This window comes from Ursus arctos, unplaced genomic scaffold, assembly GCF_023065955.2.
Source record: "Ursus arctos isolate Adak ecotype North America unplaced genomic scaffold, UrsArc2.0 scaffold_4, whole genome shotgun sequence".
Classification (NCBI taxonomy): domain Eukaryota; kingdom Metazoa; phylum Chordata; class Mammalia; order Carnivora; family Ursidae; genus Ursus; species Ursus arctos.
In genome coordinates, this window is record NW_026623056.1 from 38,306,064 (window position 1) to 38,332,861 (window position 26,798).

Genomic DNA, 26,798 nt, shown 5'->3' on the forward strand with positions numbered 1-26,798 from the left:
CGTCCCACTCCATGCTCAGTGAGCAGTCTGCTGATGATTTTCTCTCTCCCTCTCCTTCTGCTCCTCCCCCCACCTCTAGGATGGAGAAATAAATCTTAAAAAAAAAAAAAAAAAAGGTGGGAGCCCCAAAACAGATATATTTTATTGGAATAAACATATACCTCAATAAAATTTTTTTATAAAATGGCTTTCTAGCAATATGGCCCATGCAGGAAATGAAAAAAAAATTTTTTTAAGCCAAGAGATTTTACTTTTTTTTTAACTCCCAATTTCCCTACTGATAAGCAAACATGTAATTATTATTTCAGAAGCCAATATTCTATCTGATTTGAGTCAAAAAACAATCTGATTCATCTAGAATGGAATAAGAAAATGCTTATCAAAAACTGTTTTATGGATTTTATAACTTTATAGGTAGTGACTAGAAAGTTAGAATAAAATTAAGTAAATTAACCAAGCAACATAGATCACTTTGATGTGTGTGTTAACATCAACTAACTAGTTATTACATAATCAATTCTGGAACAACTGAATGGCTCCAATTCTTAAAGATCAATTTTATTAACTCTAACATAACAAAGCGTACAGTGGAAATATGTATCAATAGTATGGAAATACAGATGGAGTGAATCAGCACCATATACTTCTAGAGTAAGATTGCACAATAAATAAACAAGATGTCCTATTTATAGTTTTATCAAAGAATTTAGGCATCATCTATCCATAAAGGAGATAACAGTGAATTAAAAGAATGTGTTTTTAAACAATCATGTCAGGAAACACACATTCCAAAGTATTCTTTTTTAGCAGCAATCATCTTTGGGAGCCCAGTAGTGCTAACATTGCTTTAAAAAAGACTCTCTGGAGCAACATTTTTAGGATTGCTTTCAGATTTAATATTTAAATTATAAAAAAAACCATTCTCCTTATTTTTTTTTTAATTTTTTAGAAAGAGAACGAGTGGGGAGAGGCAGAGGGAGAAGAGAGAGAATCCCAAGCACGCTCCATACCCAGCGTGGAGCCCAAGGCAGGTCTTGATCTCACAACCACAAGACATGACCTGAGCCGAAATCGAGAGTTGCACACCCAATGGACTGAGCCACCCAGGTGCCCCAACCCTTCTCCTTTTTTATACTTTACGTTTTTTGTGTTGTTTGCTTTTTACTTGAGACAACTGTAAAGGTACATACAAATTGAAAAAGAAAAAAATTAATGTTCCCTCATGTAAAATGGGAAAAAAGACTCCCTCTACATTTCTCTTTGATTATTTTCTGTAGAAAATTTGTAAATTCTTTCTTGCTCCTTTGAGATATCCATGAATCTTTTTAAAAGCAAAATAAGACCCTTGACAGTTTTACAACCCAGGAATGTTTTCTCAAGGACCTAGTAGTCATCTCTTTGAAATGTAAACATTGAGAGAAATAGCACCCTTATCTCCCAGGTTCTGTGATGGGGTAGGAGCTTCACTTTCGTGGGCATCTTGCTCCAAGTTGCAAAACTAACTCTTGTAATAAAGATATGAGTTTATTTTTCCTTTGCAAAAAGCCAGTTAACTAACAGAGAGTAGTCCCAATTATCAGGTGAATTTATGATGAACTATATGTAATATACAGTACTATTAAGTCCTCTTACTTGAGGTCTAGTTATCATTTATCTTTAGAACATGTGTAAAGGGTTGCATCTGTTTGGTCATTTAAAAGGGTGAGAGTTCTTTCTTTCTTCACAATCTCTTTTACAGATTACCTGTGATGCACATCCCATTCCAGCTGAATGCTTATTCAATAATAAAACTGTCTTCTTTCTTTTCTACTTTTGTGGAGTTTTCTGGATGGGTAGGATATGTTTTTTTAGATCATATTTCCCCAACATAACATTTTCTTTGGCCAGGATTAAGCAAGAAAAAAAGAAGGCATGAATGAATATTAGAAGTGAAAATGTGGACTCCAGCTAAAACAGATGTTTAGAAATATTCTAGAGATAGTTAGTTGTCCTAATCAGGGATTCACACTTGGAATAAGTCAGCTAACAATTTAATTAGGACTACACTCCTTCAGGGGCTACTATAAGCCCTTCTGTTACCTTTATTACTGTTCAACAACAAATGTTTGGCTAATTAGCATAGACACATTAGAAAAGGGTTTTCTTTAGTGAAATTAGTGGCTTGTTTATCACTATATTGGATGCTACACATGGGGTCACACTGGTGAGATCATTTGTATAAATATACATGGATTGGTTAAAATCTTTTAGAGATCCTCTTCATCATCATTACTATATGCACAGAGAATAAGAACCTAGTAAGCCCTCACCCTTAGGTATGGCACTTAAGTGTTATCCTACATCAGTGCTTCTCAAACTTTAATGTGCATATAAATTACCTGAGAATACTACTGGAGGAAGATTTGTGTCTTTTCCCTCATGCATTAAATTATTCAAGCATTTATATCAACATGGACTCATGGATATTTATTTTATTCTTCAGGTTATAATCTGATATTGTCATTATTTATTTTATTGCTCAAATTATTTTGTCTTTGACCATTGGGAGTTCTTTCAAGTTGGCTTTTTTTTTTTTTAGCACTTAGTTACTTTCTGGCACTATAGGACTATAAGATATGCCACAGTCACTCATCTTGTATTTTCACTGTCCTAGCCCCAGAATGGACCATTTTTTCAAGGAGCTCTCATTCCTTTTATTGGGGAATGGTATTTAGAGACCAGTATCTGGGCCCTGGACATGCTAACTGCTACTGGGATATCACTGTTTCTAGGCCCTAGCAACAGACAAAGGTAGGGAATACAAGTATATATGCTAATACACCCTTGAGTGCAATTATGTCATTCATTTGTAATACAGTTAGATTCTTTTTTTTAACAATGGCATTTCAACCTGGGATCTCCTGATATCCTGGTTGATTTAATTTTTACACAATAAAGTTACCTCTGAAAAGGTTTAACGTGCAATTATGCAACCACCACCACAGTACTATATAGAACCATTCCATCACTGGAAAAATTCCCTTGTAAAACCACTCTCTCCCCACCAGTGCCCACAGATCTGATTTCCATCCTTATATATTTTCATTTTCCAGACTGTCATATAAATGAAATCAACAAATATGTAACCTTTAGAATTTTGCTTTTTTCAATCACCGACCTCTACCTCAGAAACCAATAATACATTATATGTTAATTAATTGAATTTAAACTTTTAAAAAATGAAGAAAAAAAAAGAAATGAAAGGGGTCATCATTACCGATCCAATAAAAAGTAAAAGGATAATAAAGGAATAATATGAAAAAAAAAAGAAAAATGTATTGAAGATTCATCCATGTTTCTGTGTATATTAACATCTTGTTCCTTTTTACTGCTAAGTAGTATACCATTGTACAGATGGACCACAGTTTGTTTATTCATTCACCAATTGAATGACATCTTGGTTATTCCCAATTGTTAATAGAGATGCTATAAACAATCATGTACAGGACTTTTGTGAACACAAGTTCATAGTTTGCTTGAGAAAATAACTAGGACTGGTAGGTCATATGGTTAAATGTACGTTTAACTTTACAAGAAACTGCCAACTTGCCATCAAAAGCAGCTGCACCAGTTTGCATTCCCACCACTAATGGATGAGAGCCCTGTAGCTTTGCATCCTCAACATCATTTGGTGTTGTCAGTTTTTTTGTTGTTGTTAATTTTAGCAATTCTCATTAGCGTGCAGTTTACTTGTACTTTAATGTGCATTTCCCTATAATAACTGATGATGAGCATTTTTTATATGCTTATTTGCCATCCATATATATCTTTGGTAAAGTGTCTATTGATGTTTTTTTAAAGTGGGTTGTTTGTGTTTTTATTGTTGACTTTTAAGAATAGTTTTATTCTAAAGACAAGGGTTTTTTTTAAATCAGATATGGGATTATCAACTGTTTTCTCTCAGTCTGTAGGTTGGTACAATTATATGTGGTTTTAGTTTTCGACTTTGTAAAACTCTGTATTTTCCAAATTTTATACAATGAACAGGTTTATTGTATCAGTGAGAGAAAACCACAGAATGTAAATTTTTGAAAGCAAATTTACACACTGAAAAATACCTAGAAAGTTATCCAAACAATTTTAACCAAAATTATATGTAGGTGTTAGGATTACCAATAATTTTCAATTTGTTTCTTTATATTTTTCTGCATAGCTTTAATGTTTTATAATGAGTATATATCACTGTATCATCAGATTCTTTCAAGATGGCAATGACAAGTATGATAAATTTTGTAAAGGTTTCCATGAAAAGTATTTGATTTCAAGTGACAAACTGGCAAGAAACATTTGCAATGAACATGAAAAAGATCTAATTATTCAAACATCTAACAAGCTACTACAAATTAAGAAAAAGACAAACAACCACCAGAAAAATGGGCAAAGTTTATGAAGAGAAATGTTCACAGGAAAAGAAATACAAATGGTTTATAGACATATGAATAGATGTTCAACCTCCTTTATAATTAAAGTAATGCATATTTAAACAATGATTAAGTACCATTTCTACCTACCAAATTTTACTAAGGCAAAGTTCCTGAGGTGTGACATAACAGGTACTTACATACACTGTTAATAAAAATGCAAATTGGTGCAGCCTTTTTGGAGGGTAACTTGGCAACAGTAAACTTTTTAAATGCTCATTACTTTTTTGCCACAATTCCACCTCATAAAATTTATCTTACAATATGTGTACACATGTGTGCCAAAACAAATGTAAAAGTTTCAATGTAACATTAGCAGAAATAGTAAAAGACAAGAAGCAATCAAAATGTCCATCAATAAAGGATTTGTTAAAAAAATTATGGTACAAAGTTCATTTAACTGAATACTGGGCAGGCTTTAAAAGAATGAAGTGGATCCTTAAGTAATGCTAATAAAAAGAGCTCAAAACAAGGTTCAAAGAGTAAGCACAGCATGTTTCCATCTAAATTCTGTTAGGAATATACATATATGCCTCTTGAAATACCTACAGAAAATTTCTGGAAATATACAAAAAAAATTACTAAAAGTGGTTATATAGCCCAGGAACAATGTTGCAGTGGTCTTGGTCAGAAGGACCACTCACTTTTCATTATATGCACTTATACAGTGTTTGAATATTTTTCATGAGAATGCATTACTTTCAAATGTTCTTAGAAGCTGTTTTAATTCATTATAACGATTAGGTACCGAGCAGAACTACCTAGAAATTCAGTTTCATTTTATTGAATATTGCCCAACAGTACCAGAAATCAGAAATTTCTATGAATAAATGTTTTAAATGAAATATACACTAAAATTAAAACCTAGTTCTGGGGCGCCTGGGTGGCACAGTGGTTAAGCATCTGCCTTCGGCTCAGGGCGTGATCCCTGCATTATGGGATCGAGCCCCACATCAGGCTCCTCTGCTATGAGCCTGCTTCTTCCTCTCCCACTCCCCCTGCTTGTGTTCCCTCTCTCGCTGGCTGTCTCTATCTCTGTCAAATAAATAAATAAAATCTTTAAAAAAAAAAATTAAAACCTAGTTCTATATTCTGATTACAAAGAATCTATCTTAAGCTTGTATCAAAAATTAAGCACTTTTATAAGAAAAATGGCTAAATTTTTCCTCTTAAAGTCTATTTCAAAAAAAATCTATCTGAAAGATTACATGAGGGGCACCTGGTGGCTCAGTTGGAAGAGCATGTGACTCTTGATCTCAAGGTCATGAATTCAAGCCCCACGTTGGGTATAGAGTTTACTAAAAGGATAAATAAACTTTCTAAGAAATGAAAGATTACATGAAAATAATAATAGCCCTAGAAAATTTTATAAAATTTTTGCTCTATAATCTGTTAAGGAGTACCTTTATTCCAGGGAAAGGTAATATATACTGAACATCAAATTTAAAATTTTTCCTACAAAACCATATGAAACAAGCACCAGAAGAAATCATGACAATTTTCTTTTAGTTCTATTTTCTTAACTAGTACTTAGTATTTTTATAAGTCAGAAATCGCTCCTCCCCAAATTACAACTTAGTTTTACATTGTCTAATTATGGAGCTTATCTTGAAAAATATTTTCTGTCTAGCAAAAGGCTTCAATTTTCTACAAATATTGACACTCGCCAGTTCTATTTTGATAATGAGGTAGTAAAATAGTATTTTACCACTTCCTGTCTTTTTTACCTGCTATCAGCTTCTCTGTATCAGGTAAATGAGTGAACTGTCTTTTGTATTCCTCATTCCTGTCTTTATAGGTGGAACTTGAAATCTGCAACAATAAAAAGATTAAATTTCCATTTAATTATAATCTTCATTAGATTAACGGAAATGTAGTGTCTTAGAAAATAAATTTAAAATGGGCTGTAAAATAACGTGCTTTGTATGCACTATTTTATGTTTTTATATGAAAAACCACATACATAAACATTTCAAAAACCACCAAAAGGAAGCAAACATGTTGGAGTAAGGAGTTCAGCAAATTCTCTCTGCAAAAGCAAATATACAGCTGGAAAAAAACTGTCAAAAACATCATCTCAAATTACTGGAAACTGACCAAAGGCATACAATAAACTGAGAAGTATCTGCTCATGAAAATCTACTGAACTTAGGAGCAGCAGAAGTCTGCGGCACTGTTTCCTTGGCCAGCTCCCATTACTCTTCCTCCTCCATCTATTAAGTCAATGTGACAGTTCTACAGGCCATGAAACCTAGCAGCTATGCTGACAGAGCTGGCTGAGTTGATTCAGAGTAGAGAGCAGAAAAGCTATGCCCAGAAGTAAAAGGGAAAATTCTGAAGCTATCTGCAAGAGTGTGAGGTTGCAGTCTCAACTGAGGCAAGAAACAAGCACACTGGCAGATTATCAGGGGACTTAACAAGGAGATCTTGGAGGAGAGACAGCCATAAATGGGCTTGATAAACCTTCCATGCATTCCTGGCTAAAGAGAAGCTGCATGCATGTCTAGCAGAGAGTAGGGAATTCCCAAACTATCCACACATTCCTGGCCAGAGATATTAAGAAGTCTCAGGAAAACATCAAAATTGAGATAAACTTGAAAATGTCCTGAACATTGAAAGCATTCCCCAAACTATACACAGATCTCTCAGCAGAAGGGAAAATACTACTGGCTTTATGCATTTGAGCACAATTTCTGACCAATCACCAGCTGACATAAGAGGTGACCACTGGGAAGCCAGCCTTAAAAATAAAAACAACAACAACAACAATAAGCTGAGCAGAGACCGGACAAATAGATTTCAGAGATTTACTCTAGGCAAGTTACTAAACAAACAAAAATGATCAATGACAAGCTTTAGGGGTAGAGAGGATGTGATCAGAATGCATAGTTGCTACAATACATCATCTAAATTGTACAATTTTTAACAAAAATTATGAAACATGCAAAGAAACAGAAAAATGTGACTCATATTAAAAAAAGAGAAGCAGGGCAATAGAGTCTTTAGGGTCCCCAGATACTAGATTTAGCAGACAAAAACATCAAAGCAATTATTATAAATTTGTTCAAACACCTGAAAAGAACCATGCTCAAAGATTAAAGGAAGGGGCACCTGGGTGGTGCAGTCGGCTAAGCATCTGACTCTTGGTTTTGGCTCAGGTCATGATCTGAGGGTCCTGGGATCAAGCCCCGCATCGGGCTCCACACTCAGCGTGGAGTCTGCTTGGGATTCTCTCTCTCCCTCTCCCTCTGCCCCTCCTCCTCATGTTGTCTCTCTCTCAAATAAATAAAGTCTAAAAAAAAAAAAAGGAAGGAAAATAAGACAGTAATGATTCAACAAGTAGAGAATCTCAACAAATACATTTTTTAAATTCTTTTAAGAAAAAAAAAAGGACATTCTGGAGTTGTAAACTACATTCATAGAAATAAAAAATTCACCAGAGGGGCTCAACAAAAAATTCAACATGGCAGGGAAATAATCAGTGAACTTAAAGACAGATTAGCAAAAATTATCCAATTTGAAGAATAGAGATGAAAAAGACTATAGAAAATGAACAGACTCGGAGGCCTGTGAAACATTAGTTGATTCAAAATACATGAAATGGGAGTTAAGGAGGAAAAAGGAGGCAGAAAAACATTTAAAGAAACGATGGTTAAAACTTTCAAAATCTGAGGAAAAACATTAATTGATAGATCAAAGAAGCTCAATTAACCAAGTACGATAAAGAAAAGAGGGAAGCCTGGGTGGCTCAGTCATTAAGCATCTGCCTTCAGCTCGGGTCATGATCCCAGGGTCCTGGGATCAAGCCCCACATCGGGCTCCCTGCTCAGCAGGGGGCCTGCTTTTCCCTGTCCCTCTACCTGCTGCTCCCCCTACTTGTGCTCTCTCTCTGTCAATTAAATAAGTGAAATCTTTAAAAAAGAGAGAGAGAGAGAGAGAGAAAGAGAGATTCTGGGGTGCCTCTGTGGCTTAGCTGGTTAAATGTCTGACTCCTGATTTCAGTTCAGGTCATGATCTCAGGGTCGTGAGATGGAGCCCCACAGTGGGCTCCGTACTCAGCAGGGAGTCTGCTTGAAATTCTCCGCCTCTCCCTGTGCCCCTACCCAACTTGCACGTGCATGCTCTCTCTCTAAAATAAATAAATAAATCTTAAAACATATATATATAATAAAAAATAGATAAAAATTTAAAAATTAGAAAAATTTTAAAAATTAAACAAAATTTTAAAGAACTGTATCATAGTTAAATTGTTTAAAGACAAAGGAGAACATGAAAACAGCAATACAGGTAAAAACATACGGTAAAAACCACTACAATTCCGACTTCTCATCATAAACAATGGAGACAGCAGACCTGCTTTAAAGAAATGCGAAAGGAAGTACTTCAGGCTGCAAAGAAATGTTACAGTATGGTAACTCAAATCTACAAGAAGAAATGAAGAGCACCAAAAGTGGAAATATCAAAAGGAATTAAAATAGCATCCTAAAAAATATCTGACACAAGATTATTCTAAAATTTACATGGAAGGGCTCCTTTCATGATAAAAACACTCAGCAAGGAGGCAAGAATATGGAGAAACTGGATCACACATACATTGTGGTGGGAATGTAAAATGGTACAGCCGCTCTGGAAAACAGATTGGCAATTTCTTAAAAACTAAATATGCAACTATCAATGACGCAGCAATTGCATTCCGAAGGCATTTACCCCTAGTGAGGAAAACTTATGTTCACACAAAAACCTGGACATGAATATCTACAGAAGTTTTATTTATCGTAACCCCAGACTGAAGATAGCTCAGACAGTCTTCAATGGGTATATGGTTAAAACTGTGGTACTTCCACACCATGGAATATTACACAGCATTAAAAAGGAATGAACTGAGCACTGGCTGGCTCAGTCAGAAGAATGTGTGACTCATGATCTCTGGGTCATGAGTTCGAGCCCCACACTGGGTATAGAGACTACTTTTATACACATATACACACACACACACACACACACACACACACACACACAAATTTTAAAACGGAATGAACTCTTGGTACACAAAACAAAACAGAATAATTGCCAGGGCATTATGAGTGAAAACTGAAAGGGTTACATACTGTATGATACCATTTATATAATATTCTTGAAATTACATAATTATAGGGGCGCCTGGGTGGCACAGCGGTTAAGTGTCTGCCTTTGGCTCAGGGCGTGATCCTGGCGATCTGGGATCGAGCCCCACATCAGGCTCTTCCGCTATGAGCCTGCTTCTTCCTCTCCCACTCCCCCTGCTTGTGTTCCCTCTCTCGCTGGCTGTCTCTATCTCTGTCGAATAAATAAATAAAATCTTTAAAAAAAAAAAAAAAAGAAATTACATAATTATAAAAATGGAAAATAAATTAGTGGTTGACAAGGGTTGAGTAAGGGGAGGGGGCACTAAAAAAAAGCTATGTCTATAAAAAGGATTCTTGCTGTGATGAAAATGTTCTGTATCAATGTCATATCAATGTGAAATTATACTATACTTTTGCAATATGTTATCATTGGGGCAAATTATTCAAAGGGTACAGGTTATCTGTATCATTTCTTTTTTTTTTTTTAAGATTTTATTTATTTATCTGAGAATGAGAGAGAGCACAAGCAGCGGGAGGGGCAGAGGGAGAGACAGAAGCAGGCTTCCCGCTGAGCAGAGAACCCAACCACACGGGGCTCGATCCCAGGACTCTGGGATCATGACCTGAGCCAAAGGCAGGTGCTTAAACAACTGAGCCACTCAGGCGCCCCTATCTGTATCATTTCTTACAACTGCATGTGAGTCTAAAATTATCTCAAACTAAAAGTAGAAAAATAATAAAATAAAAGAAAGTTTGTAGGGTTAGAATAAATGTGTTAACTCTACATAAGAGGCAGAAATGTTTAAAGTGCTTTTAAAGCTGATTCAGAGGTCATTCTCCACATTATTTTTTGATTTCTTTAATTTAAATTCAATTAATTAACATATAGTGTATTATTAGTTTTAGAGGTAGAGTTCAGTAACTCATCAGTCTTACATAATACCCCATGCTCATTATTACATCACTTGCCCTCCTTAATGTCCATCACCCAGTTACCCCATCCCCCCAACCCCGTCCCTCCAGCAACCCTGTTTGTTTCCTATGATTAAGAGTCTCTTACGGTTTGTCTCCCTCTCTGATTTCATCTTGTTTTATTTTTCCCTCCCTTCCCTATGATCCTTTGTTTTGTTTCTTAAATTCCACATACGAGTGAGATCATATGATAATTGTCTTCCTCTGAATGACTTATTTCGCTTAGCATAATACCCTCTAGTTCCATCCATGTTGCTCCAAATGGCAAGATTTCAATTTTTTGATGGCTGAGTAATATTCCATTAGGTATATATACACCACATCCTCTTTATCTATTCATCTGTCAAAGGATATCTGGGCTCTTTCCAATCTTTAAAATTTCTCATTATACTAGATAATTGAAAGGATTTACTTAGGATGAAGCCTTTACTAATATCCCAATAACACATTACTATTTCAGTTATTTTCTATATTCTCTATGTCATTTATTAAAAATGTTAATTTATTGATAATTTCTTAGTAGTCATGTTACTTTTCCAAAATATTTTTCTATGTTGATGTTGTCATCTTTAAAGAAGTATACATGTTTAGGGGCGCCTGGGTGGCGCAGTCCTTAAGCGTCTGCCTTTGGCTCAGGGTGTGATCCCAGCGTTCTGGGATGGAGCCCCACATCAGGCTTCTCTGCTGGGAGCCTGCTTCTTCCTCTCCCATTCCCCCTGCTTGTGTTCCCTCTCTCACTGGCCGTCTCTCTCTGTCAAATAAATAAATAAAATGTTTTAAAAAAAATAAAAATAAAAAATAAAGAAGTATACATGTTTAAAGATTTTATTTATTTATTTGAGAGAGAGAGAGGAAGGGAGGGGTAGAGGGGAGGGGCAGAGGGAGAGGGAGAAGCAGGGTCCCCACTGAGCAAGGAGCCTGACCCAGGGCTCAATCCCAGGACCTGAAGATCATGACCTGAGCCAAAGGCAGATGCTTAACCGACTGAGCCACCCAGGCACCCCCAAACTGTATTTTTTAATGTCACTAGTAACCTCTACTTTGCAAATCCAATAGTCAATTTTCAGGCCTCACCTTACTCTACCTATCACAATAGGCCACTCTGTCCTTAAAAGACATCCGTCATTTGCCTTTGAGGATGCCACACCTCCTAAGATTTTATCTCATTAGCCAAATCTCAGTTTCTTTTGCTAGTTCCTGCTCCACCACCTAAACATCAGAGAGAGGTTCTAAACATTGGAGAGGCCATTTCCATCCTTTATCCATATTTTCCCCTAAGTGATTTCATCTCATCTTTATAAATCTGTCTTTAAATATCATCCACACTCAAAGTCTCCCAAATTTATTTCCTGCTTCAATCTCTCTCCTGAGATTCAAGTTATAAATGCAATAGCCTACTAGACTTTTCTACTTGCTTATCAAATATGCATCTCCAAATTGATTTCCCAAACCCCCAAAATTACTTCTCTCCTGTCTTTCTCTTCTCCTAAGTGATGCTTCCATGCACCTAGTTGCACTAATCAGAAACCTAGGAATCATTACCCTTGACCTTTTTCTTCTTCCTCACTCACTACATCTGACCCCATCAGTAAGCTCTTTGTCAAACAAGCCAATCTTATTTCTGCCTCTTGCCTTTCCATAGAACACCACTTCCCTTTCCCCTTCCTCACATGATTCATCTATGTTCTTTCCTTGTCCCTGATATACGGCTTTCTCAAATGGTACCTCCTCAGAAAAGCTTTTCCAGACCATCCTAACTGAAAAATGCTACTCCCTTCCATGTGATTCTCTCTACCTTACATTCCTCTATTGTCTTCTATCACTACCTGATGTAATCTTACACATTTGCAAAAAAAAGGGGGGGGGGAGTGGGGAGAGGAGGCAAACCATAAGAGACTATTAGCTTTATAAACTATAGAGAGCAAACTGAGGGTTGCTGGAGAGGAGGTGGGCAGGGGATGGGCTAAGTGGGTGATAGGTATTAAGGAGGGCACTTGTTGTGATGAGCACTGGGTGTTGTATGTAAGTGATGAATCACTAAATTACCCCTGAAATCAATACTATACTATATGTTAACTAGAATTTAAATAAAAACTTGAAACAAAAGAAATACATTACATATTTGCTTATGTGTATACTATTCATCTCCCAATCAGCTCTAGGACGGCAAAGACACTTAGTACAGCCTCCTGCATAGAAGACACTCAAATGAATTAATAAATTACTATTCCTGGGGTGTCTGGCTGGCTCAGTCAGAAGAGCATGTGACTCTTGATCTCAGGTTCATGAGTTCAGGCCCCATGCTGGGTATAGAAATTACTAAAAATAAATAAATAAATAAACTTTTTAAAAAAATCTATTCCTATCTTAATTCATGTATATCTATCTACCTTTGCCACTTGTTTGATAATAATGTCTCTGCTCATATAGTCTTTTCATTTATCCTGTAAGAGACTCACTGTACTTCCTAATTCTGGTCTTTCATCAAGAGTAGAAAATTTTCAGGCATACTTTTCTGAATATGGCTTTAATGCTGATCTTCTGAAACTTCTATTAGATTCATATTGGGCTCCTCTACTTTTCTCCTTATCACTTAAGCCATTCTCTTTCAAATTTTTCTATCTTCATCTCTCAGTGGCACAGTGTAACAATTTCCTCATATACCAGTTTACTAATTTTTCTCTTTAGCGGCTATTTCTCATGTCCACTGAATTTTTAAATTACTATTTCAATGACCACATTTCTAGAAGTTGTATTTGGTTGTTTCCCAAATCTGCCTGGTGTCTTTAAGAATGTCTTATCCAGGGGTACCTGGGTGGCTCAGTCGGTTAAGTGTCTGACTCTTGGTTTTAGCTCAGGTCATGTTTTGGGGGTCATGAGATCAAGTCCTGTGTTGGGCTCTGTGTGCAGCATAGAGTCTGCTTAAGATTCTTTCCTGCTCCCTCTCCCTCTGCCCCTCCCCCTGCTCAATCTAAATTTTTTTTTAAAAAGGTTGTATTCATTTATCACATGCTTAATTCCTTCTATTAAGTCTTTAATAATATCAAATGATGGTTTTATAGTCTTTATCTGGTAGTTTTATCTTAAGTTTTAAGGGTCTAATATGCTACTTATTGAATCTCCTTCTGCTCACTCATAAAGTATTAAATTCAGGTCCCAAAACATCATGAGAGATTGACTACAGTTGTGTACTCTCAAGAAGATTTTCCTCCTCCGCCACTCCAAGCACGAGTTTAGGCAGGTAAGCTTCCTTGTCTTCAAATGGGCAGGAGTAGGTGAATTTCTTTTCTAGTCTACCTTTCACAGAATGTATAACTCTTCAAGAGTCATGGCTCTATAAAGAGTTACCAGTTCCAATTCATACAAGTCCAAGGCATCATCTCTGATCCCACTGTGGCCATTAAAGCTTTCGTTACTGAAACAAATAAACTCCTCAGGGCTGCCTCAGCATTACCTCATGTACTTACAACTCTGGTAATCAGTTCCCTCTTCTTTTTTAGTCCTTGGGTATTTCCCTTGCTATTTTGTGAGCCCAGACATTCATTTTAAAAACATGTTTGTAACATTTCATCCAGCATTTCTAGGTACTTTGTAGCAGAAGAGCTTTTAAGTTAAATGGTCCCCTTTCCATATTGCCAGAAATGTTAGTTCCTATTCCCTTATAATTAAATCTAAAAGTATTAAGATATCTAGGTTTTCAAGCAAAATCTACCTATAATTAAACTTTAATTAGATAAAATGTGATTTTCAAATCCAGCAGAAATTGGAAAATAAGTTTATTCTTTTCTATCAGTTACCAAAGTAAAAGTCTAAAATACCCTTTAGCTTGAATAAATCCAAGATACGTTGGGGAAGACTAACATATGATTACGGAAAATGACTCTCCAAAGTTGCCAAAGTATGTTACAAACACACTAATTAATCCTCTTGGGGTTTTTTTATTGTTATTTAACAGTGCAACATTAATTAATCCTCATAACGTACCTACCTCTAAATCAGGTTTGTGACAAGTTTTATCCCCCACTTATAAGCAGAAAAGTTTACTTGTGAATAACATGACTATGATCATGCTATAAGCCAATGATAAAGTACAGTCAAGACTTCTGCTTTCTTGTATAATTAGAAAAAACTTGATTATGATAGAGAAAAATTCAACTTTAAATATTTCTCTAACAAAACATAAGTATAGTATTTATTATTTGTACATATACAATGGTTCAAAATCTAGACCTGTTTTATTCTTATTTTAGAATAGGGTAACCTGGGTGGCTCAGTCGGTTAGGCATCTGCCTTTGGCTCAGGTCATGATCCCAGGATCCAGAAATCAAGCCCCCACATCAGGCTCTGTGCTCAGCAGGGAGTCGCTTCTCCCTCTCCCTCTTCCCCTTTCCCCTGCCCCCTGCTCATGTATTCTCTCTCTCTCTCAAATAAATAAATAAAATCTTCTAAAAAAATGTTTTAGAACAAAAAATTTTTTTATTTTTATTTTATTTATTTATTTTTTGAGAGACAGAGCATGCAAGTAGGGGGGTAGGAGGGGGACAGAGGGAAAGGGAGAGAGAGAATCTTAACCAGGTTCCATGCCGAGTGCAGAGCCAGTGTGGGGCTTGATCTCACAACTCTGAGATCACGACCTGAGCTGAAATCAAGAGTCAGGCGCTTAAACAACTCAGCCACCCAAGCACCCGAGTATGTGATTTTCTAAACATAAGGAACAGAAAATCTCAAAGGCTTTTTTCTACTCTCAATAGTTACTAGCCCTACATCAATAAGAGAAGTTACATTAAATCAATGTGTCTGTTGCAAATCTCTGTATGCTTTTCCTCTGGGACATTAATCCACCTGGAATATATCATTATTTTAGTTAGAGAAAAAAAGAAGAGTTTTTGTTTTGTGGGGTTTTTGGGGTTTGGTTTTGTTGTTGTTGTTTCTGCTATGTATTTTTACTAATAGTTAAAGAGCAAAAAAGCATAAGTATTTATTTGCCATTAAATTTATTTCAAGTTTTTTTTTTCCTTTCACATAATTTTTTTTACATTAGGACTTAAAAGTTATTATTAAAACTCATTTACCACATACTAGGATTAAATATTTTAATTTTAAAATAAAAAAGAAAATAAATACAACAACTAAGATTCCTATTTCTATATTACAGGATTGAAATAGAAAATCTATAGCTGTTGATCTCACCATCAGGTCTATGGTGATTCAATCAAGCTCCTTTTTTTTTTTTTTTAAGATTTTATTTATTTATTTGACAGAGAGAGAATGAGAGAGCACAGCAGGGGGAGCAGCAGAGGCATAGGGAGCAATCGGTTCCCCGCTGACTGGGGAACTTGGTGTGGGACTCGATCCCAAAATCCTGGGATCATGACCTGAGCCGAAGGCAGACGCTTAACCGACTTAAGCCACCCAGACACCCTAATCAAACTCCTTTAAATTAAAGTCTTACTGCCCTGGAATTAAATAAATCAATAAAACTTAAAAAACAAAGCCCTACTGTCAGAAATTCTGACACTCACTAGCCAATCTGTTAAGCAGCACAAGATTAAATGGATAAGGTCTAAAAAGAAACCAGCCTCAACAACAACAAAAAACCTTTAATGAACTCTATTTCACTGTCTTGCATCCTTTTGTCAAGTTTTCACAATTTTTTTTATTTCTGGGGAATCATCAAAATATATTTTCCAATATTACAAATAGAAGGTTCTCTTATCCAGCACTTTTCAACCCTTTTTACCACTCTTAAGGAAAGGTGTCCCCCATGTAACATACTCCCACTGTATACGCCCAGAGTTTTTATGACTGATACACAGCTACCAGGAATGTAAATTATGAGCACTTGCTAGCCAAACACCCCCTCCACCTTTTTTCCCATATTGATTCAAGACACACCAATACTGCAATACTATGGCCCAATCTCTCATTTTATAAGTGAGGCACCTGAGAGGTTAAACAACACACTCAAGAGTTCCACACAGTGAAATCACTTTTTGTTCCCAATCTCCAGTTCACTTAATGATATCACGCTGCCCTCTAAATTCACTACTGGGGAACAACTGAGTTAGCCAGGCCAGAATATATGAGTTATTCTACACCAGTGAATTTTTCAGGTCCCTGGCGCTTAACTCCTTAAATACCAAAACTTTAAAAAGTTATCAATTCCTTTTGGTAGAAACCTTCCATAAGTGTAAAGGCACAAATCCAGATTCCTTGGGTATTCCAGTGAAACGGCTCTGGCGCTTTTTCAACTCTTTGCTTAACTACCAGGTCATGTGCCTCACGAATATTTTCCTGCTTTGGTACTAGTCTTTCTTGCGTTGATCTTGGATCCCTCAGTGAACACAGTCATTCATTCAATTTCAACTTTACTGCCAGGAGAATGAAAGCAGCAACAGGGTGGTGTCAGTGGTAGAAGTAGATGGATTTAAAATGGCAGAGAAAAAGTGCATTATTTTGCAGACTTCTTAACCATCACTTCTAGCAATAACTGTATTATATTAGAGCCAACTAATCTGCATAGACCTTTGGCCTCCACATTAAGACGCCCAGGTTGCTACACTTTTTGAGCTTCTGATACCAATTCTTCCTTCTCTCCATATGTTATTACCAAGTAATTCCCCTATCTCCAATATTCTATTCAACTATAAAATGGGAACCAACTAATTTAGGCTTATTAAAAATATGTCAAAAATATATTAAAGATATTCCAAATGAATACTTGAGGAATTCTCCTCCACAAAATACATCAGCATGACCTTTGATTTAGCTATTCAGGCTCTTTGTTTTTGTTTGCTTCTCAGCTCTGATAGCATAGTTTCTGGGTAAGTGACCTGGGAGAAAGTCAGTAAAACTTTTAAGATGTTGTATTTGTCTTTAAATCTATTCCATGAGGGGGCGCCTGGGTGGCTCAGTCATTAAGGGTCTGCCTTCAGCTCAGGGCATGATCCCAGGGTCCTGGGATCGAGCCCCGCATCAGGCTCCTCCACTGGGAGCCTGCTTCTTCCTCTCCCACTCCCCCTGCTTGAAAACATATAAAAATTCCTCAAAAAAAAATTCCTCAAAATAAAGTGCTTGTAATCAACACAGAGACCTAAGATGAGCCAAAGTAGACTTTCAACGCTCTAAGCAAGTGCTTCTCAAACTTGAATGTTCATACAAATCTCCTGAATTCTTGTGAAGTAAAGATTCTAATTCAGTAGGTCTGAGGTTGGGCCCAAGACACTGCATTTCTAATCAGCTGACAGGTGATGCCAAGTCTGTTGGCCCCACATGCTACACTTTGAGTAGTAGCAAAGCTCTAGAACACATACCTCTTTTTCTTCCTCTTTCCTATTACTAAATCCTCATTCCCCTGCTTGTTCCCTTTCTTGCTTTACCCTTCTTCCTGCTTTAAGTCTGCCAAGAATAACACAGTGGCTTTTTAGCCCTGTAGATAGCTCTTGGAACTATAAAGGTTTTCCAATCTATAGCAAAGCTAAAAAAACATAGTGCAGAAGGGCCAAAACACTATAGTAGTCATAAACTTTCTCTGTATGTAACCAAAAATAATATAATCAATATAGATGACATAATTTTCAGGATGTGTAGTTATTTGGTATATTTCTTAGAATTAAACATTTGCCTTAGGATATGGTTTTTAAAAACTTACATTGAGTTTTTTAATAGGAATTAAAAAACTGTTATTCATGTTAAGATTCAATAAATTATGAACAGAATAATGGTACTTTCACTAATCTTTATAACCTGTTAATATCATGTCTTTTTTAGGCTACTCTAAAATTTTAAGAAATTCTGCTACCAAGTATACCTAATTGTCAAGAGATCAGCTTTCTAATGAATTAATATTGGAACTACAAATGCCTTATAATCGTATATAAATTTCACTTATAGTTGCATTATACCAGATTCTGTCAAATATCTCATAACTCTCGTAGGAACTGCTAGATTTAGAACGAGCCCTTTAAGATAACAAATGCTAGCATTCATATAGCAATAGAAATTCTGTTCTTACCAAAAAACCGTACACCTAATCAACAAGCTGGAGTCTCATTTTACAGTGGGGGAAACCTGAACCATATTCACATTATACAACCAAGTAAGTACAGTGCAAATAGAATGTGAAACTCTTAACTTTAAAACCTGTCTTATATGGGGCGCCTGGGTGGCACAGCGGTTAAGCGTTTGCCTTCGGCTCAGGGCGTGATCCCGGAGTTCTGGGATCGAGCCCCACATCAGGCTCCTCCGCTATGAGCCTGCTTCTTCCTCTCCCACTCCCCCTGCTTGTGTTCCCTCTCTCACTGGCTGTCTCTATCTCTGTCAAATAAATAAATAAAATCTTTAAAAAAAATAAAATAAAAAAAAAAATAAAAAAAAATAAAACCTGTCTTATAATTATTATATACCACAGGTCAAACATTGTTAAACTTCCTTTTAGGAACGAAACTAATTCTTTAAATAAAAATTATGTAAAATAGCTGATGTTTCAGTAACATCTAGAAATATGGTTTCTGCATAACATTAGTCTTGCCAATACAGTGAACAACAGTGTCAGTGGAATCCAATTCTGTGGTGTAGTTTTCTCCCAGGGAAACTGAAGCAGACAATTCCACTCGAACAAACCAGACAACAGTGCATTCTAGTGGCCAAAGGAGAGCATAGTCAGACATGTCTTGGACTCTGGACTAAAAATGTAAATATCTCAAATCTAGAAGCTAATAAGACAATATAATAAATATTATACAAATTGCTATAAACTTAAAGCAAATTTGCATTTAGGATTAAAATGAAGATATAAGAAAGAAAAAATATTACCCAAAAGCTCCAGTCACTACTCCAGTTATGTAAATTTGGCCCCTGTTTTCTTGCTGAAACTACATTATTCTCATCCACAACGGGACTAGGATTCTCCTCTAATTCTTCCCGTGTCTCAGTGGCAAAGCTTGACTCCCCTTCGTTTATTACCTGGAAACAAGTATCAATAATTTAAATTACTTACTGAAAAAGGCTCATTTTAAAATGAAAAGAGTTAATGTTCAAACTAGATAAATTAACTTGAAAACAATATTTAAGCTTTTAGAAAACAGTAATTAATATGTTTTTCTTCTATAGTTCATATATTTACACGTGTGACAAATACTGTCCAACTACTTCTACTTGTTAGGTAGTTTAATTGGCACTGGGGATTAAAAACTGAATAAAACCTTAAAACAATAAAACCTTAGCCTCCAGAAGTTCATAGTCAGCTAGAGGAACATTAAACAGCAAAAAATACTGTGTAATGGGAATGACAATTAGTTCAACCTCTTTGTGGAGAGTAATCTGCAATGCCTAGTAAGGCCTAAAACCCTGTGTACATGGAGTCAACAATGTTTGTAATACTAAGATAGTGGAAGCAACCTTATTAACCATTTGTGGGAAGTTGGTAAACTCACTCTGATTTATACAAACAATAGAGTTAAAAATAAAATGAATCAGGCATTGGCCCCCAATCTATGGAGCACTGGGGGAAAGAGTATATATACCCTGTGCAAGATATGGGCCCAGTGGGTGGTCACTCATGAAAGAGTCATTATGGAGTTCTAAAAAAGAGAGAAAAGGGTTGGGAGGAGGGAAGGGAGCAGCCATTGTGAGAACAATTAGAGCTTGCCAGGTCCCTTAAATACCTCTGTTGTTCGTGCTGTTGCCCTGCTGGGGCTGCTGCTGCCACCACCTATGCCGCTGTTGTAACAAAAATCCTGATCCACCACCCATGGCACCCATGTGGCACAGCGAAGTGGTAATGCAAACTCAACTTAGCTCAGGGTTTTAATTTATTATTTTTTAAAGATTTTATTTATTTGACACAGAGAGAGAGAACACGAGCAGGAGAAGCTGCAGGTAGAGAGAAACGGAGAAGCAGGGAGAGAGGGAGGGAGAAGCAAGCTCCCAGCTGAGCAGGAGTCCGATGTGGGAGCTCGATTCCAGGACACTGGGGATGATGACCTGAGCCAAAGGCAGACGCTTAACCAACTGAGCCACTCCAAGGCGCCCCAAGCTAGGGTTTTTAAACTCTATAAAATAACCACATGCCCCTAACCCTGGTGATACTGACTTGAGGATCTCTGGAGATTCAAATATATAGATAGGAAATGGTAGAGAGGACTCCTTCCACTTGAAGTATATTCACACACTGCCAAAAGGGAGAGAAAGAGAAACAAAGAAACAAACAAAGCAACAATCCAAAAAAGAAACCAAACAAAAAAACTGAAACAGAAATCCACAATTTGGCCTAATTGGAAATCCAAAACTTATTAAAATAATTTATACAACAAAAGATAAAGATTGGCTTTTGTACCTCCACAGCATAGGTTTTTGAATTAACTTCAACATCTGCTGAAATGTATCAAGTGGCAAATTTTCATGGCTTTAATCAATACTGGGCTCAAACTACAGCTACACCAGGAGATCCCACTCAATTTAAACAAGGCACCTCCTATAACCTTAAGGGAATTACTCAACATAAAATGGACCATTAATAGGTATGCATCACTTTAACCCCCAGAAGTACAGCCTTGCCTAAATTCTCCCTGGTAATATGGTATAGTACACATCACCCTAAAATATCCCATATTGGCAATGGATGCTCGGACCTAAAAAAATTTAAGTAGAGTCTTTGGAGCTTACAAATGGCTTTTTAAAAAGTGGGACCCCCATGGACCACCCCCCCAACCCCTAGTTAAAATAGTAAATACAACCCAATATAACATAAAACAGGGCCTTCGAGGATTGGGATTTATTATATAAGACCTAATTTGTGAAAGAGTGATTATCCCTACAGCTTTTCCGTTTAACAGCCTAATGTGGCCTATTAAAGTTGGAAAAATGAATGGTGCCTCACAGTTGATTACTGTGCCCTTGATACTATGCTCTTATCCATGAAGGCCCCTGTCCCCAGTACTATGGCAATTATTGACTCTATCCAATTAGAAACTGGTAAATATTTGATATTCTAAATTGGCTAATATTCTATTCAATGTCTCTTTCAATAACCTCTCAGTCACATTTTGCCTTCACCTCTAGTGGGACACAATATATCTTTACCTAGCTAGCCAAGGTAGTATCCTAGTACAGGATATCTCAAAAGGCTTGCCATCACATGCAAACTTTACAGGCAATATCGTAATTGTATCCATTTTTCTCCAGGAGCACAAGTATGACATTACATTAATTACATCCTCCTCTGAAGACATTCTTCTGAGATACTCAGTCGGGACATACAAATATGCACAAAGGAGTTCACGAAAGGGGGATGGATCATTGCCCCAAACACAGCATAAGGACTGCCACCTTAGATAAATTCCTGAAAATTATTTGGTAAACCAAGGGCCTCTCCACCCCTAACAATGTCAAGAAAACCCTCTCAGCACCCACAACATTAAAACAGGCTCAACACTTACTAGGCATTTTGGGGGTCTGGAGAATACATTCCTCATTTACAAATTTTACTTAAGCTTATCTACACTGTTACTTGCAAATGAGTCATGCTGAATAAGGACCCCTCCCAAAAATGATTCTAATACTTGTCAAAATTATAACAGACACTCCCATTAGTGCTATTCCCCTCCCCCCCAAACACACACACACATACACACAAAGAATTCTTCACCATAGAGACTTTAGCAGCTTCTTTCCATGATTCCTGGAGTCTCTGGACCACCCACAGTGTCTGTAAGTTGTCCATAGGCTTCTGATGCAAGAAACTATCTCCCTAGCCCTACAGTATATGCCATTAGAGCAGCAGTTACTGACAGCATAAGGACTCTCCTGGAAACAGAAGATCTACAAGACCTGTGCCTGTGATCCTTCACACCCAGCTGTTCATGCCTTGGGTCCTAAAAGCAACACCTTGCAGCTCAGCACAACCACCAAGGCCTCCTTGCTACAGGATAAAACCAAATCTGGGCCCCATGACATATCTCACCTGCAGGAGGACATGCTCTCCCCCATCCTCATTCTTTTGTCAGATGTCATGTGCTGGAAGAGGTTACCACTTTTCTGGACCCCTTGAAAACCTGAGGAGTGACTTGAGTTCAACCGAAGTTCGATAGACAAACTTTCCACTCAGTGGACAGCATCACCACCATTACACACAATGAAGCCCACAAGATATTTACTGCTATTCACCCCTTAACCAAGGTGTCCTTGATAAAGGTAAGGACCCAAAGGTCAGCACAACTGGCCGAACTTCCCACAGTCATCTTACTGGATGTTTGGGCCAACAATGGGCTCCATCTGCACATTTTTACAGACTCTTGGAGCACTTTCTAAGAGCTGCACCCTTTAGGGATAAAGAACTCTGGAAATCTCTTGTTTCACAGATATTCAAAATAAATCAGGATCACACATGTCTCTACATACACAAAAGCCATAATAAAAGGCCTCACCAAGACACTCCTATCCCTGTTATCCCTATCCAGACATTACTAACGGTGACCAAGGCACTCATTTTATTTCTCAAAATACAAGGTTGGGCTCTTGAACAAGGCATTCAATGGAACTTTCATCTTCCTACTGGGCACAGGCTGCAGGCCTCATAGACATTCATGACGGCTTACTTATAAAACTTCAAAAACTAAATGAAAAATAGTACATTTCAGTCATTAGCCAAACATGCGGGGTGAATTATAGAAAGGAGTCTCATTCAATTTTTTTATGTTTGCCTGCTGACAGCTATTAAGCCCCTCCTCTTCCTCTTCTATCCCTCAAATGGGCAAGCTGGTAAGAAAGCATGGGTGATCTTACCTTTGGTGTGGGTGAGAGCGTCAAACCAAGCAAACCCTAGTACACACAGAGGAACGAACCCTCACCCTGATCCCAGTTTTAACCTCAATAAAAACCCAGATCTGGCTTCCTTTCCTTGCCCTTTTAAGTCATTTTGGATCTGCTTGAGAAGGCTGTCCTGCTCTTCACTTTTCTTATGTAAGTATTTAATAAGACATTATATATAAGTAATAGCCTTTTCATACACTCATGGTGTGTGTGTGTGTGTGTGTGTGTGTGTGTGTGTGTGTGTGTGATCATTCTATACCCAAATCAAATTCGGGGGGGGGGGGGGGTAGGGGGAGGTTCATTCTGGCTTTATAGAGTGCCTGCAATAGGATCCTACCTCTTTAACTTATTGATTGTGTGATCTTGGCAGTTAGTCTAAATCTATTTTCTCCACTCTATAGTAGGGGTAATAACTCTCTCTGGTTTATAAATTCATTGAGAGCAGGGATCATGTCTCTGTTGCTCACCATCTTATCTCAACACCCAGTGGCAGCGACTGGGGTGAATAAATAACTGATTGGGTTCATTAATATCTATCATGACTATTTCATAGTAATGACTTGAGAATCAATTGAAATAGTACATTCATTTGTTCATTCAACAATTATTTGAATGCCTCTACAATTGTGTAAATTGTAAAATGCCTCTCAAATAAAAGGTATCGCACTGATTGCAATTCTCTAAAAGTAAAATCGATACACACAACCAATATAAAAGTAATGAGCATCGTGTTCAGAAATGCAGGTACTCCTGCAACAAACGTAGGCCTTCACCCCAAGATTGACCAGCAAGTTCTTCCGTTTACCAAATAAGGCAGTAAACAAATAACAAAACTAGTTGAAACCAAAAGCTTGGTTGACAGCACAGTGATTTAAACTCGAGTTCTGGGCCCTTTATTCAAGAGCTGATAGGGGAAGCGGGTGAGACTGGATCGACGCGATGTTGGGTCAGAATCGCGACCACTGAGCCTGGGTCAGTGGGGCCTGAGGCTGAGACGTCTGAACTAGGACTTTCGGAACCAAATTCCAGCTCTCCGCGCCCACAGAGAAGCAGATGTTCCACCGTCGCCCGGAGGGGAAGGCTCGTAGGAAGCACAGGAAACCGTTTCCTCGGTAACAACTTTCCAAATTACTCCAAAGAGCACCAAGATAAGGGAAGGGAGGAATTAATTATCATAATTTGAGAGGGTTCAAACCACTATCGTGAAGAAAACTGCCGGTCCAGCCACCCTAGGGAAGCCGCCCCAAGCGAGGCGCCGCTTACCTGGCGGACAGTCAACGCGCCCTCCATCGCGGCTCCCTCCGCCGCAGCGGAACCGCGCACGCGCGCCCCGCGCGAGGAGGGGGCGGCCCCGCGCGCGCCCCGCGCCGACCCCCACTCCACCTCCCCGGCGCGCGCTCTGGACTCTGGGCCCCGCGCGCCCCCGCAGCCAGATCTTCGAGGGCCACCTGGGGTCCTGGCGGCGTGTCTTGCGCCCTCTGGCGGCAGTTGCCTTTGGCTAACTCGTAAGGATGTAATGTTACTTTGTCAGCCTGGAGTCCAGTCCTTACTAGGGATCAAGATGAGGCCCCGTCCTTACCTACCTCCCAATCTCAAACTCCCGTGCCTGTGGTGAAATGACTTCCGGGCACAAGTCACTCTTCAGAAAGCACCCCTTCCCCTCTCTTTCTCACAATACGTACTCTGCTCCAATGTGCAAAATAGTGAATTGCGTGACAGTCTTGTTCCTTCAAATAAGGGCTTGAAGTTACTCATTAAAAGCTATTGAGTGTTGCAGAGCCTGGTTCCCTCCCTTCCAAAAGAACAGCTATAAAAGACATTCTAGAGCAATTGAGGAATATCAAATATGAAATATATGTGAAAGTTAGTGTTATGGAAGAAGTTACAATTTGTGGATAAAGTTATTGATATTCATTTGTGAATAACTAATACTTTGTGGAGATATTGGAGAATGTCTTTATTCTCAAAAAATTCGTGCTCAGGTATTTAGGAGTGACATGTCATGATGCCTGCAACTTGATTTCAAATCCTTCAACAAATATAGATACCATAGGCTGAAGGTGTCCTCCCCAAATTCATATGTTGACACGTAATCCCCCTCCACCATATGTGGACACTGTAAGAATACTGCAGTCTATGAACAGGATGTGGGTTCCCACCAGACACAGAATCTGCAGGTGTCTCAAGCCTGGACTTCCTAGACTCCAGAACCGTTAGAAATGTTGTTGTTTAAGCCACCTAACCTATGGTATCTGTTGTTCTAACAGCCTATACAAACTAAGACAATAGATAAAAGAAGAAAGAGCAAAATAGCAAAATGTTAACAATTATTCCATCTATGTGGAAGGTATACCACTATTCAGCTGTACTCTTTCTATTTCTGTATGTTTGAAAATAATCATAATGTAAAGTTGCAGAGGGAGAGTCAAATCCACTTTCACGAAAAGTCAGATACTGCATATTTTTTAAAAATGTATTACATGTTAAAGAATAATTACCAAATAAGGTAATCAAGAAGGGATATGCTCTTGTCTTTGTCCTGCAAAACTTAGCATAAATTGTGTTTTCCTTCAATGTTGTGTACAAGAGTAGGCTGAATCAAAAATGCCTATTTTTCGAATTGAAGTCATGCCAAGAACTCTACTTTGGATTGAAAGAATTTAATATTGCCAAAATTTTTTTAATGGTACGAGATGAATGTGGTTATTATGTAAAATATTTTAAAACTATTTAAAATTTTTAAATTTTGAAACAATTCAAACTTACAGAAAAGTTGCAAATATGTTACAATAAGCTTTTCCCTGAGCAATTTGAAAATAATCAACAGTGTGCCCTATCAATTCTGAATACTGAGATGAGTGTTTCTCCCCAACAATCATAATATGACAAACAAAATTGGGAAATTAATATTATATTACTCTCTTCTAATTCTCACACTACATTAAAATTCAACCAATTATCCCAGTGATATCCTCTGTAGTAAGAGAATCTAGCCCCAGATCACATGTTACCATTTGTTACCATATCTCCTTCAATGTGCAATATTAAATGCCCCCTGCACAGACTCCCTCTTCATCCATCCCACCCTAACACCCGTTGCCCGGGAATCGTGGTCACTGCATTCTGTATGTACACCCTTCTTACTCTGCTCAGATTCTAAAACCCCTCACAGTGCCACCCCACTAAATGGTTTAAAGTATTTGTAAAGGAGGAAAAAAATGAGAATAACGATCCAGGGTTGGGCTAGGTGAATCATTATTTAGGTTTTAGACCCAACTTTTAAAGGATGACGTAGATTTTATTTTTTAAAAAAAGATTTTATTTATTTATTTGACAGAGAGAGAGCATGAGCAGGGGGAGTGGCAGGCAGAGGGAGAGGTAGAAGCAGGCTCCCCACTGATCAGAGAGCCCTACGTGGGGCTTGATTCAGGATTCTGGGATCCTGGGATCA

The 26,798-nt window shown here is 37.6% G+C and overlaps 1 protein-coding gene across 6 annotated transcripts in view; it reads right to left on the reverse strand.

Moving 5' to 3' along the window:
- The window catches only part of GRAMD1C (GRAM domain containing 1C), an 86,794-nt gene extending 62,058 nt beyond the window's left edge, over window positions 1-24,736 (reverse strand). For 4 of the 6 annotated variants that reach the window (XM_044382053.3, XM_026493545.4, XM_048215089.2 and 1 more), the window contains exons 1-3: window positions 24,611-24,736; window positions 19,352-19,501; window positions 6,188-6,272 (exon numbers count right to left, since the gene is read on the reverse strand). In XM_044382053.3, coding sequence (XP_044237988.1) covers window positions 6,188-6,272; window positions 19,352-19,501; window positions 24,611-24,637 — 262 coding nt within the window. In that variant the 5' untranslated portion in view covers window positions 24,638-24,736. The remainder of the gene's footprint in view (window positions 1-6,187; window positions 6,273-19,351; window positions 19,502-24,610) is intronic. The other 2 variants (XM_048215090.2, XM_048215091.2) reach the window with 2 other exon arrangements.
- Between the last annotated feature and the right edge of the window lie 2,062 nt (window positions 24,737-26,798).